This window comes from Melanaphis sacchari, unplaced genomic scaffold, assembly GCF_002803265.2.
Source record: "Melanaphis sacchari strain LSU unplaced genomic scaffold, SCAv2.0 Contig8_pilon_pilon, whole genome shotgun sequence".
In the NCBI taxonomy this organism is placed as follows: domain Eukaryota; kingdom Metazoa; phylum Arthropoda; class Insecta; order Hemiptera; family Aphididae; genus Melanaphis; species Melanaphis sacchari.
In genome coordinates, this window is record NW_020271635.1 from 580,204 (window position 1) to 593,978 (window position 13,775).

The window sequence follows — 13,775 nt, forward strand, 5'->3', positions numbered from 1 at the left end:
ACTGATATGCTTCGTTCAGTTACGTATTGCTTATTATAGATATAATCATATGATAATATTTATATATTATTTACTATAAATATTAAAATAAATATTTTGATAATTAGAACAGAAGTGGTCAATATATTATATAAATTCACAAACAGTCAATCAAACTGGCATTTTATCTAATTTTAAATTTCTGTAAGTTAAAGGTTTTTCTGTCGGTGGGATAAAAGTCAGTGATTGATCGATCAATTGCCACGGAGATCCTGGCTGCGAAAGGCCTGCATGTGTCACCGCAACTGATGTATAGTTTGTCCAATATCATGTCGATAAAAACTGTGTGTCGACGATGGACGTTATTGTGTTATTATTATTGTGTATTATTATATCACTTGCATGGCGCACAGGGCCGTGTTTCGAAGAGAGCGCCGTGCAAAAACAGAAAAATAAAACGCGGCGGGTTTATCTCAAAATATCATTGCGTTCCGAGGTCGACGATGGCCGGCGGCGTACTCATGTCGTAGGCGCGCGCACAAGGTCGGTAACTCGAAATAATAATACTTATAATGGTATTATAATAACGTCGGTTACATTATAAAGTATTACGAGTGTCGATGCAGTCGGTCGGCCGTCGTGTGGCATTTTTTATTTTTTTATTTTTCTACTGTCGTCATGTTTTTCGAACACGCCTCCGCAGTTGTGTACGACCGCATACATCGTATTATTATAATAATTATTGTTGTTATGTGATGGAATCTCGCGAATTGCGAATTATAATAATTCTCGTCGTCGACTGAGCACACCGACAATGCCATCTGGCGGCCAGGCCGCGGCGTACGTCGTAGCGCCGCCGGGCCGCTAGAGGTCGCCGCCGTTCGACGCGAAACGACAATATTTATTATTATTGTTGTTTGTGTACAAATGTCTTTTCTGTTGTTTTTTTTTTCGTTATAAAAAACCCGACAAAAAAAAAAGTTCAAGCCTCGAATTCAAAACTTTAAACCTACATCAATCTGTTGAAAAAAACCCTATTCGATACTATCTACACAATACATTTCTAAATCCCGAGGTGTTGGAGATCAGACGTTTTTTGATCGAAAACTGCGGTCGTCGTAATTTGTGTAGACATTTTAATCGTTGAGCGTTGCTGTAAAAAGTTATTTAATAGGGCCGGCCTAGAGAACAGTATCGGCGGCAGCGGCGGCGGCGGTTGTTGTGCAGTAGCCGACGGGAGAGGAATGGGGCGGCCATCGACATCGAGAGTTGAACGAACTGCTAAAAAACAGGTCATTGCGACCGTTCTTTGTGTATGCGCATAATAAACCACTCAGCAGCTGCGTTACGTCATTGACCGATTACACACACACATGCACACGCATATTATGCTACACACATTGAGCGACAGATAGACCAACTATACATGTATGGCATACACGTATAACAGTATACACGTACATAACGTGTATATGTGTGTTATAGCATATACATATTTAGTGTGTGTGACGTTATTTATATTCGGTATAACCGATATATGACATCGTAGAGTGTGCCGAAATCGTTGAAAAATATGCGTGTCGCAAAATGTGTGCACATAACAACATTATCCGAAACACATGATTTTCCCCCTCCGCCCATCATCAATTGACGAGACAACAACGATAATTATTTAATTAATTAATTATGATTTAGTAAATAATTGTAGTACGAGACACTTCGGTGGCGGTTAAAAATCGCGATCGACGAGTTATAATCGCAACTAGGTCGCTGCTAGGTATAGGTCATGGAAAATTATAAAGGTCCACTCATATTATTATTATATATACTTATGCAGCTAGACACTATTTATGTACGAGTACATTTAAAAATTTTAAATAGCCGAAGGTTAGGTGTATGCGTATGGTCGGGCAGACGGGTTTTCGTCCGTGTGTATTTTATGATGGTTATTATTAAAATTGTGTGCAATAAATAGTCAATAACTACGATTAGTGGTATTGTAATATTATCGTCATTAATTATTATGCTTGGTTGTGAGACGGGATGGTCTTAAAGGCCCAATAAACCCCCTAAAAAAAAAAAAAATTATTATGCTCACCGTCTCGACTCATGCCGACGCTGATGCACTTGCGGAGCCGGCAATATTGACACCTGTTCCTGTTGATCCGCAAGATGTTGCACTGTTGGTTCTTGGTGCATGGTCGGTACTGGATCTTCTGCTGGATGCTCCGGCGGAAAAAACCCTGTAACCGATCGACGGACGACGTATAGTTATTGGACGAACTGGTCGTGCTGCAGTCGGAATCGTCCGTGTCCGCCGCGCTGGACTCGGCGCCGGAATCGCCGGCGCACCGCCAGCACGCAGACGACGTTTTTTCCGTACAAATTGGCGGCATTTCGGCGAGCGTATAATGTTATATATTAGTTAAGTATTACGACGTGCGAGTATATTATATCATTAAAAAATAATGGCGTAAAACCTATTAGATAGGTTTTTTTTTCACTATACTATATGAGCAACTGTTTTCGAACTTGTAAAAAAGTTATAGCGGGGAGATCTGATGTATCGTATGTTATCGAGTTTATTATTCGTATATCGTTACAAAAATAAAATTTTTTGCCGCTTTTTCGGACACACTTTTTAACACACACACAGTCACCAACGTTAACAGCTCGCGACTGCAGGCGCGTCTACAATATTTTAATATACGCGCCACACTACGGTTGGCTTGCGCGACGGTTATGCCGGTCGGTGGCGGCGGCGGCAGCGATGACCCAATTGCGGTACGTTAAACTCGTCGCTGCCGCCGTAACACCACCACCTCCACCACAGTAAAAATATATATTTTCATTATTATTATTATATTACGCGGCTCAGCTCTGTTATAATAACGTCTAGAAAACAACGCGGCGGCGGGAGGAATGACTCCCACCGGGCGCGGGTGCAAAAAACTGCACGCACACGTACCTATAGTTATATACTTATATATATATATATAAACATATATAATCTACCTGACTGACTGCCTATATATACCTGTAAGTCAGCGAGGCCCGTTATATGACGCACAGAAGATGCAGCGCGACCGCAGTATATTATAATATGCTCTTAGAGGGGCGAAGAGAGCTGGTGGCGGTGCACAATATTATTATCATTATTATTATTATTATTATTATTATTATTATTATTACAATATACTATATACACATGCATATTTGTGTGTACCTATACCTACATATACAAGTAAAAGTACATAACGGTGCGCGTTATAGTACAAATATATATGATATAGGTAACCTTTTTACAGCATCCCCACCTAATGGCACGCGCGTTTATGTCGAATATTATGTAGTTGAACAAGCGGAGTCAACAACACTATATGTACGAGTTTTTATCGCGGAAAAACTGGGAAGGGGTAATTCAACACAGTTATCTTGTTATGCGTTATTGTATCGCGATAACCGCACGCTATGAAATAACAAAATTTCTCGAAAAATGTAATGCAACTGCGGTAAACACATGAAAATAACGCAAGCCCCATTCCACCCATATATGATTATATATATTAAAATATTATGTGTATACCTTAACGTTTCCTGTTTTGGCTGCAGGTTATTCGACCGCACACTTAACACTACACCACTCATGGACATTAGAATGCGCGTAGTGGTGTGTACTTATGTTTGTGCGATAAATGCGATACTCGATCAATGAACTCGGTGACACACGTATATACCATATAGCCTTACATTTATCACTGTGTATATATGGTATACGATAATATTGTTTTATAATATTTGCACGCGTATAAACCGCATGCGTGTTCAAAACTGCTGTGAAACTAGAGCGTTGAAAAATTTAAATTGTACAAATTGTATATCATATACATTGTTTGCGTACATATGAGCAAGCATAACATGATAATGTTTATATATTATATGGCAGGTCAAACGAAACTCGAATATTTAGTCAGTCGTGGGGATAATATCTGTGTCGTAAAAAAAAAAAATATGCGAAGGACAAAACGCGATGATGAATTCGTATATATATATATATAAATGACATTCATATAACTTTTTTAATGTTGCGTGGGGAACGACGACGAGTCAGTCATTTTATTTTTTTATTATTTAATTGACAATTGACCTAAAACTAAAATAGTAAAAATTAAATAATAAGTCGTTCGACTACCAGAATAGTACGTTTTAGAAGTAAAAAAACAACCACCGTTGTCGCCGACTGTGGAAGATTTGAAAGCGGATTTTGTAAAAACGTTATACATAAATCCGTTTTGATAAACATGCAAATAGAACACCAGATACATATATACACAGCACATTTGTAATATAATATATTATAATATAAAACGTGCGAGTGTGTGCGGTTTGTTGGCCTGGCGAAAAGTCATTGGCCTATGACGTCATATCGGCCTAATTTCATCACGAATACCCAGTTCGCCCTGGTTGCGGCGGCGACGGCGCGCCGAGCGGTGTCAACGCACTCGACGGCGGTGGTGGCCGGGTCATAACTCCCGGGGATTTCCGAATCACGCGAGAGAACGTCGCAGATATACCAGTGCGTACATGGTATATATTATGATATTAATACGAATACGATGACAAATAGTGTTGAGTGAAGTAAAAAATATATAGTAAATCATAAAAACGACCGTACTTGACTACGAGGAGAACGATGTAATATCCTTGGTCGTCCGGCTGTGTGCGATAAATCACTCTGCTCGAATTTTTACAGTTATAGGACGGAATACAAAAACCTAAATAACAACAACGTCGACATAACAACAACAACGTGTGTGCGTTGTATAGATAATGTGCATGTAAGAATAAAAAAGGCTAACGGGATTCGCTGCAACAACCCCCGGACCTCCGACGAGGTCAGCGACAACAAGTAGTTGTAATATTATAGTACATATTATTATAATAATATTATAGTATAATATAAACATGCGTATTGTATGTGCGAGTGATTTATATGATAATATAGTAGCCCTGAACTGACCGCCCGCCGTTTGCGGTACTTGCGTGCATTTTTTTTGTATGTCAACCCTTATTTTGGTTTTTTGTTCTCGATCCCGTAATGTACAAACAACGCGAGAGGACGATAATGCAACGACAACGTGTCCTTCGAAAATGCCACTGCGTGCGGCGCCGCTAGGATAACGGTACAAAATAGTGGGTATACGTCTTCGTGAAGACGTATATACACGTACAAATGTGTAATATATGTGTATACTGTATAGTGTATTATTATATAGATGCACATGAGAAATGCGAACAAAAGACAATGGGCCGCCAAGCGTGTAACAAAAAGCCGTCGGCAAGATAACACCGTGGCGCGCGCGACGTGCAATAATAATAATTATTTTATTATTGGTTCGTATATTGTTTATTTGGACTAGGAGTTTGCAACGGAACGAGACCCGTGGGGGTTTTACTGGATCGCTAAAAATTAATTTTTAGATGAAATTTAAGAAAACATCCTCGGCTATGAAGTCGTGGCAAATTATATATATATTTGTAAATACACAAAATCTAATAAGCGGAAACGAGTAATTTTTATATTTTAGTTGTATTATTAAATCATATATATATTTTTATATAACTGCAGGTTTGTTGCACCGCCAAGTACATATAGGTATTATAACGGTGAACGCCGATGCCGCTACCGCAACGGAGGCGACTACGCCGGAAGAAAGTGAAGAAGAAAGTGGACCGGTCCGAGTGAGCTAGGACTTTCGCTGACGTCAAGACGCGCTATCCGTTACGTCACGTCCTTCTTTTCCTGTCATAAAACATTATAATATATACGTATACTCCTCTCTTACTATTGACGTTAATATATATATATATATACATACTTTCCCTTCGAGTTTGACGAACTGTGGCAGAGTTCAAAAAACCTATTCGCCTATTATGTGTGTGTATTATTGTTATCAATATATTTATAACTCGCACGCGCAAAAATATATAACATGATACACGCAACGTGTTACGTATATTTTGGTATAAGTATATGAAGTATATTAATTGTAATTAATATCTATAATGTGTGAATGTGTACTTACTTTACATCCTTCGCAAGAGTGTACGCCGTAATGGAATCCGGACGCCCTATCACCGCAAACTCGGCACAGTACTGTGTCACCGTCAAATTCTGAAACGAGTAAAAAAACAAAAAATATAATATAACTGTAATTATAATACAATAATAATAATAATATTATGATATTGTAATCGATAAGTTATGATTTTTGCTCTTAGCAGACAACTCTATAAAAATAAAAATAAATTTTGCAATTTTTTTTGTCATAAATACATTAATTATATACTCTGATCTAACCGGAAATTTCATTAGAATCATGCTGGATTCTTATCGTGTCCGGCAATGCGCGATCAAAACGCATATCGATTATTTTGTTTATGATATAAAAACGCGGCCGTCTAAATTAAAATAGCTGTACAGAAATCGTTGACCCGTCGTGGTCGCACACCACACGATCGAACACTGAGGGTGTTTCGATGACCAAAGGGTGGCAAAGTGTCGAGGTAGCGCGAGGGATGCCTCCGCCGCCGCAGCGCTCCGATTGGTGCCGGCGGACGGGGCCGGTAACGCCCACGACGTTAGGACGGGCGGTGCACGGGTTCATCGACCTTGACTTAGTTACCCGGTGGCCCGAAGGTCGGAGGATATTTCACCGCTGCTGCGGTCGCTGGGCGTTTAAGTCTGTGCGCGCATAACACAGAAACTATCATGTAATAACATAAATAATAAATATCAATTTTTCGTCCGGTGTTTATTTAATGTATAATATATTATTATTGTTATAATCCATTATACGTCCGAGTCGGGGATAATGTATGCAAATGTTGTGTTCGGAAAACGGGTCGTCGTACGGGTTAACGTCCGATGGCGACGATGACGACTGCAGTGCCAAATGAATTTACAAATGCGGAACATTATAATATACTATACATTATATTATATTGTTTAACGTGATGACTGGCGTGTCGCGTGTAGCATGTGCATGTGTGTATGTGTATGTGTGTGTGTGTGTGTGATTATGTGCACATACAATACCGTTGACCCATTATAATATTAATTATTGTATTATATATTATAATTACGTTTGGCGAATAATACAAAACACTATACCTATGAGTGCACACATAACGGACCGAAAAACTAACGGCGGAGCTAGCTGGTATTCGATGTGACCGAAAATCTTTGGGGTTGTCCTTCGAACGACTGATGAAATGTGTGTCACATTATTATTATTATAAAAATAATAATAATGGTGATTTATAAATAAAATTACACACACGGCGGCGGTTCGATAACCTGAGATTGCCGTAACCCATTAGTAGCATTGTGTTACGCGAGGAGAGGCCGTTGCACTTTCTCCGGTCCCCTCGTGCCGACCACCGCGCATTGGCCAACTAGTCCTAGAATTTCAGCGAACTCCCCACTACCATCGCACACTTCCACCACCGCTCCAACCAGTCAACACGTCAATTAATTGGTCGATTTGTTTATTGTTATTCAATGATGTTTTTGCCACAGACCCATAGCGTTTATACGTAATGTTCCAATCGCTATACTTTATCACTTAACCGCTTTAAGTGTGTTCAACACTAACATAGGGTCGGAAAATAATGTGCAAAAAAAATAATTCGACTACGGTGGTGTGAAAAAATATTATTCGATTCTCATACTATGCGGTGGAAATTCAAAAAACAAAAAGAATTAATTAATCATTTGAACGTGCTGGTTTCTCCCCCCCCCCATCATTATCCATCGTCGTGATGTAATGTAATCAATAAATATTTTCATTGTCATCACATGAATTTTACGACGGTTATAGCGGCGTCCTTTGGCCGAAAAGAGGCGGCGGACTGCATCACCAGCAGTGGGGAGGTTGTGTAAAAGAAAAATAAAAAAGCCTGAGTGACACCAACAGTAGGGCGGGTGAGCGAGCGAAACTCGTGCTCCACTAATATTACTGCACGTCGTCGATGCCGCCGCCGCCGTTGAGGCCGTTACGTAAGTAGCGACACGGTTACAGTCATGACCCAGTTATGGGCCGTTGAACTGATCCCGGCGGCCGGGCGCTCGGGTCAAGCAACTCTGAAGCGGCGCGCACCGCTCGCTCAAACGCTCAATCGCTCAATTCGCCGCTCGTACCACGCGTACATGCGAGAGGCGCGCGCGCGCAAGAATTATTATAATATATTTTAATTGGCCCGCAGCCCAGTTGTACGCTACCGTCAGACAATGCGCACTCGTACAATAACAATTATTTACAAAATAATATATAATAATATAATATATTTGGGTAATGTATTATGTGCACATACCGTACACGCGTATAATAATAATAATATGTGTAAAATTTGTGTTAACGGTATCGCGTTGGATAATAATTCGTGAAGACTGGACGAGGCGACCAATTTTTTTTTTTTTTTTTTTGTTATTTTAAATGTCGTTCGTTGAATTTTAAGTAGTTATGTATGTAATTAATAAATATATATATATATATATATATATATATATATTATCGTTACATACACGTGTCGTCGATTTAACACGAAAACAAAAACTAGGCGCAAAGCGATTTCGGGGATAAGATGATGGATGTCGTTGTAAAACAAAACACCGAATTTGCGCGGACTACAGCGGCGCTTAATGTGGAGCGAATTTTTTAACTTGACGATATGGTGGGGGCGGGCGGCGTCCCGACCGGGCGGTGCAGCGGGAAGCGGCCCGAGGATCGGTCGTTGACCGAGCGCCCGATTGTGGGTCAACGCGGCCTTGAGTGAGTCTGTGTCTGGTCGCTCAATACTGTTGCGCATGTGCCCGCCGGCCCATTTTCGCGCGCGCACACACACACACGCACTATTTACACGGTACGATTCGCCTTCGCGGTCGTTCGTAATGTTCGTAAGTACGCGCGCGCACAAAACGCTTATTATTATGTATGTATTTCATACGCATTCAACAACAGTGAGCGGGCTCGCACTCTAATAATAATATCATGTATACGCAACGAATAGAAGAAAAAGAAACGAATTTTGAAATTCAAAAAACACACCAAAATATTATGTATAATGTATACATGATCGATTTTCACCAATCGATCCTAAATCGATTTGAACGAAAAAATCAATGTCATCATATATTATAACGTTTTATATTTTTTGTTTTTTTTACTCCCTTACCTTGCTTATCCACCGTCGCGTTTGTACAAATATCGTCTTCATTGTGACTAATCATCATCGGAAATAATGCGTAAAACACGATATTTAAATTTATATATATATATATATGTACGTAATGTAAATTTAATTTTTTTTTTTTTTGACGGTATAAAGTATATTCACGCGTTAAACGTCTTTAAATATTATTATAATACGTATAATGTCTAATGAAATAGTTGTAAGCTATTCTCAATATTTTTATCTATTCCGATGTTATACACTGTTATTATTATTATTGTTTATTATAAATAGTGTATTAGTGAATAGGTAAATAAAAGCACGTCGCGCCCGCGGTGCGTCCCGAAACGTTCTGCCTGTATGTATATTATTGTGATGGAGCGCGGGGACCACCGAAGCGGTGGCGTGCCGGGCGCGCTCGACGGCAGGGTCAATGTCCTTCACGTGCGTTCCAGGGTTACACTGCGTAGGGGGTCGAAACGGTCGTCCCGAAGGGTTTGCTGAACGCCACCGAGGGCGGCCGAGCAGTTGACGTCATTCATGTACACACGCGCACAAGCAATATACACAAACATATATTTTTGTATATATTTATATTTTCGTATACATATACCGCGCCCAACGCGCCCACCCCGCACCAACACTTAAAGCTCACCATCCATGTGTGACCCTTTGGGTATTTCATTCTCGGATTTCCTTTCAAGAAGGATTCGCACCCCTTCACGCGTACAGCGCACAAAATATGTACGGCGTAGGCCTGACGCGAAGGTGCCAGCGCGCTCGCGGACTTTAATCGAAAACAACAAAAAACCAAAACGAATGTTTACGCACATTACAGTAATTTATACAACGTGTGCGGACTATGCACAACGAAACGAGTATTATCAATTTATTTTTATTATATCGACCGTCTTAGAATAGTTAAGTATCTATACGAGTAGGTTACATCACTCTGTACAGTGTTAATCTGCAAACACACGTAGGTACACAAGTACAGCTATGTAATCTAAAACAAAATTGGCTAGCTGTGTACATAAACTAAATATTATTATTTCTTTATAGTCATTTTTTAAGCTCTCATTCGATAATAATATCGTTGTGAGTGTGTTATCTACGAATGGATTATAATATGCACACATACACAAGCACAGATTACACGTGATGTTGACCCGAAAACCTAAATTTTGTATATTATAATATAATTATTAATTTATTACTATTATTGATATAAATTCGCAAAAAAAAAAAATCGTGATGAAAAAACATTATAACGACCATTGCCAGGGGCGGCGTAAGTAAAATAAAAATACCAAATTAATGATTGTTACATTATTTATATGTGCAATGCACGCGGATTTGCAAAAAATAATAGTAATAATAATGATAAGCCCACCCAATTTAATAATACGAAAATATTTAATAAAAAATCATATCGAGGTCAGTGTACTTTTCTTAAAGTTCAAAAAACACCGGGTCGCACACACGCACTAGGCGTGTGAAGGGGTGGTGGTGGTTACCGTACAACGATATAGCCTGTTGTGTGCGTATATAAAATTTATTTACACATGCTTAAGTGTATGATAAGTATACAGCGTGTACATAAAAGTATGTAACACAATATATATAGGTATATATATATATATATATATGTGTGTGTGTGTGTATATAAATATATATTATATAGACATAACGCGAATCACCGTCGGCGGTAGCGGCGCCCGGTGGCGTTAAACCGAAACAGAATGCACGTGACACGAAAAAGGGTTGATGAACTTTATGTGTGGCACGACGGCCGGGGAACAGGTCGGCGGCTGCGTTACCACGGTTACCACGGTAGATACGATTATAGGAGATAAGCGAAGACATGTAAATTGTTGAAGAGAAGCCCCTCATTGTCATTACGGTGGTACTATTATGTATACGCACTTCCATTAACTATACATACATGTATATATTTGCAAAAGAAATTTATAATTATTGTTATAAAAACCTATCAACAGTTCACATGTTATTGTTATTAATAGCCCTGGGTGCACCTAGTCAAGTTTAATGTAGTCGTTACATAATGTCACCCACTACCGATATAACATTTATACATCTAATATAAACCAACGATTTTTCCAATACCTACATAACAATAATATAACAGGGAAGGAGTTATGGTGTAAAAAATATGTTATTATTGTAACAAATTAATAAGTAATAACTGTTAAGTTATGTAAAATTTCTCACATGGGTCACAATAATGTTGCGTACAGAGCGGTATGATAAAGGAAAAAAATTAAATACGAACGGTCTCTCACCTTGCTAAATCCGGGTCACCGGTGTTATATATTATATTTATTTATAATTTATATACATCGTTATATAAAGTATGCGCACGCGCTCTCCCGTCATCGTTCTCGTGGAGATTTTTCCGCCGATATTCGGGTCAAGTCGGGCGGGGATCGGGGCGAACGAGACAGGGCATTGCTCTCGGTCACAAGGGCGCGAGTTATTCGGGTATCCCGTGGCAACGGACATCGCCAAGCATCGAGAAGAATGGCGGACAGCCCAAAATATACACACAAAAACACACACACACAAATACACGTATAGAAAATAAAAACATATCAAGGCCGCTGCCGCACCGAAGGTTTATATTTAAAATTGGACACGAATCCCATCATAATGTATATAATTTATACGAGCGATTAACTAACGAGTGAGTTAAATGAAAAATTGAAAACTATAATTGAATTTAAGAATAAAATATGATAGCTTTAACGAATTAAAATCTACATAATCATTCTCTATTATTATTGTATATATTTAGAGCTAGGTTTATACACATAATACATATATCATTTAACTTCGTACTCCGAGCTCCTTAAATACCTATTATAGATATAAATATCATAATTATGTCTTGTTATTGTGCATTTTTATTTAGCCGCACATAACGGTTTAGCCGAGTTTTCACTTTGGTCGATGACCTCTCGCGCATTGCAGCACACACGAAAGTGAAACTGGTTCGGAGTAACCGTACATAAAAAAAAAAATGATAATAATAAAAAATAATATAATACTTTCACCGGTATCGTGGAGAACTCTCACTTTTTTTTACGCGTTCCACCGGATCTCGTATAGGACTTCCTCTCGCCCCACCCACCCATACTACTCCGAACACGTCTAAACCGCAACTCGCGTCCCGTAACGAATCGTCCGGTCGTCTCGTTTCCCTTTTACACCCGAAAAATATCAGTTTTCTTCGCTACCCCCCCCCCCCCCCACGGTTTCGCGAATCGCATCATGTTTAGTTGTATCAGCGGCGGCGGCGGCGGCGGTGTCTTCTGACAATGGAAACTTGCACGTTATTATGCTGCAGTGTAGAACGATAATATATATTATGGCAATAACTATAACGATAATAAATACACAAGTGTGTGCCGACGGACAAATAGTTGCGCAACGCAATTACGATTACGCGAAGGTGACAATGAAACAAATATGTATTATAATATGTATTTTATTTATATTTTTTTTTTTTTTATAATTCATAAAGAATATTATAACGCGATAATGACGTGTGCACGCAGCAGAAGAGCGAGCGAGAACAACGGCACACACAATCATTGCCAGGAGATATTATTATTATTATATTATTATATATACATAGAAATAATATATAATATGCAATATAATGTATGTGCGTATTTCGTTCATTGTACACACACACACAATCACATAAGCACATTTCGTATTGAAAAACACCTTGACAGCTTATAATACACCAGAGCGCCATGAGCCGAGAACGTGCCGCGGCGGCGGTGCCAATGAACTCGTGTCCTAGAACGACGTGTGTGTGTGCGTGTGTGCGTGCGCGAACGCGGACCGAGCGCGCGGCCCGTGAGCGCCATCGCGAAACCTACACGGACCGCGGAGAGTCGGCGACGGCCGGCGGCCGGGCTCGGGGTTCGGACGCACGGCCCCGGGCCGATCGCGGCTCACATCTTGCCCCAGTTTCGGTCGAGTTGAATAACCTACTGGGGGTCCCTGTTGTGTTTGCTGACCTCCTTCGGGCGGGCGAGCGATCTCGCGACCGCGCGTGCGCAATCGCGCTCGCGTATAACGCGCGTATTGAAACGCGCTCGCTCGCGCACGCAGATAATATTATTATATACCTACTACTGAGACGAAACAACGCTCTCCCGAAAACCCACGGCCAAATGCCGTGCCGCCGCCGCGGTGCGGGAGTCGCTTCACGGGGGAGAGAGCAACGACCTGACCCAGATCGCAGGACTCGCGGTCGCCTCCCCCAATCGCGCGGACGACCCTTTGGCCATCTACGTTATAATTAGTATACGAGTTATATGATACGATGATACGAGACTGCTACAGCGCACCCCCGAACCGGACGACCACCCGCGAGACACCCTGATAATTTTTTTTTTTTTTTTATCATTATTTTTGTCGGTTTTTCGATTCTATAAATAATTGCAATACGCGTAATTCATTATACGCGACAGAAAGCGCAATCAATGTATAATTTTATGTGCTCATAATAATATATTATAATAATA

At 40.0% G+C, this 13,775-nt stretch overlaps 1 protein-coding gene across 3 annotated transcripts in view; it reads right to left on the reverse strand.

Moving 5' to 3' along the window:
* LOC112602755 (ecdysone-inducible protein E75-like) overlaps window positions 1-13,775 on the reverse strand; it is a 40,899-nt gene that overhangs the window by 9,586 nt on the left and 17,538 nt on the right. For 2 of the 3 annotated variants that reach the window (XM_025351011.1, XM_025351012.1), the window contains exons 2-3: window positions 6,066-6,154; window positions 2,078-2,222 (exon numbers count right to left, since the gene is read on the reverse strand). In XM_025351011.1, coding sequence (XP_025206796.1) covers window positions 2,078-2,222; window positions 6,066-6,154 — 234 coding nt within the window. Of the gene's footprint in view, window positions 1-2,077; window positions 2,223-6,065; window positions 6,155-9,216; window positions 9,322-13,775 lie in introns of those variants that run through there. The other variant, XM_025351013.1, reaches the window with a different exon arrangement.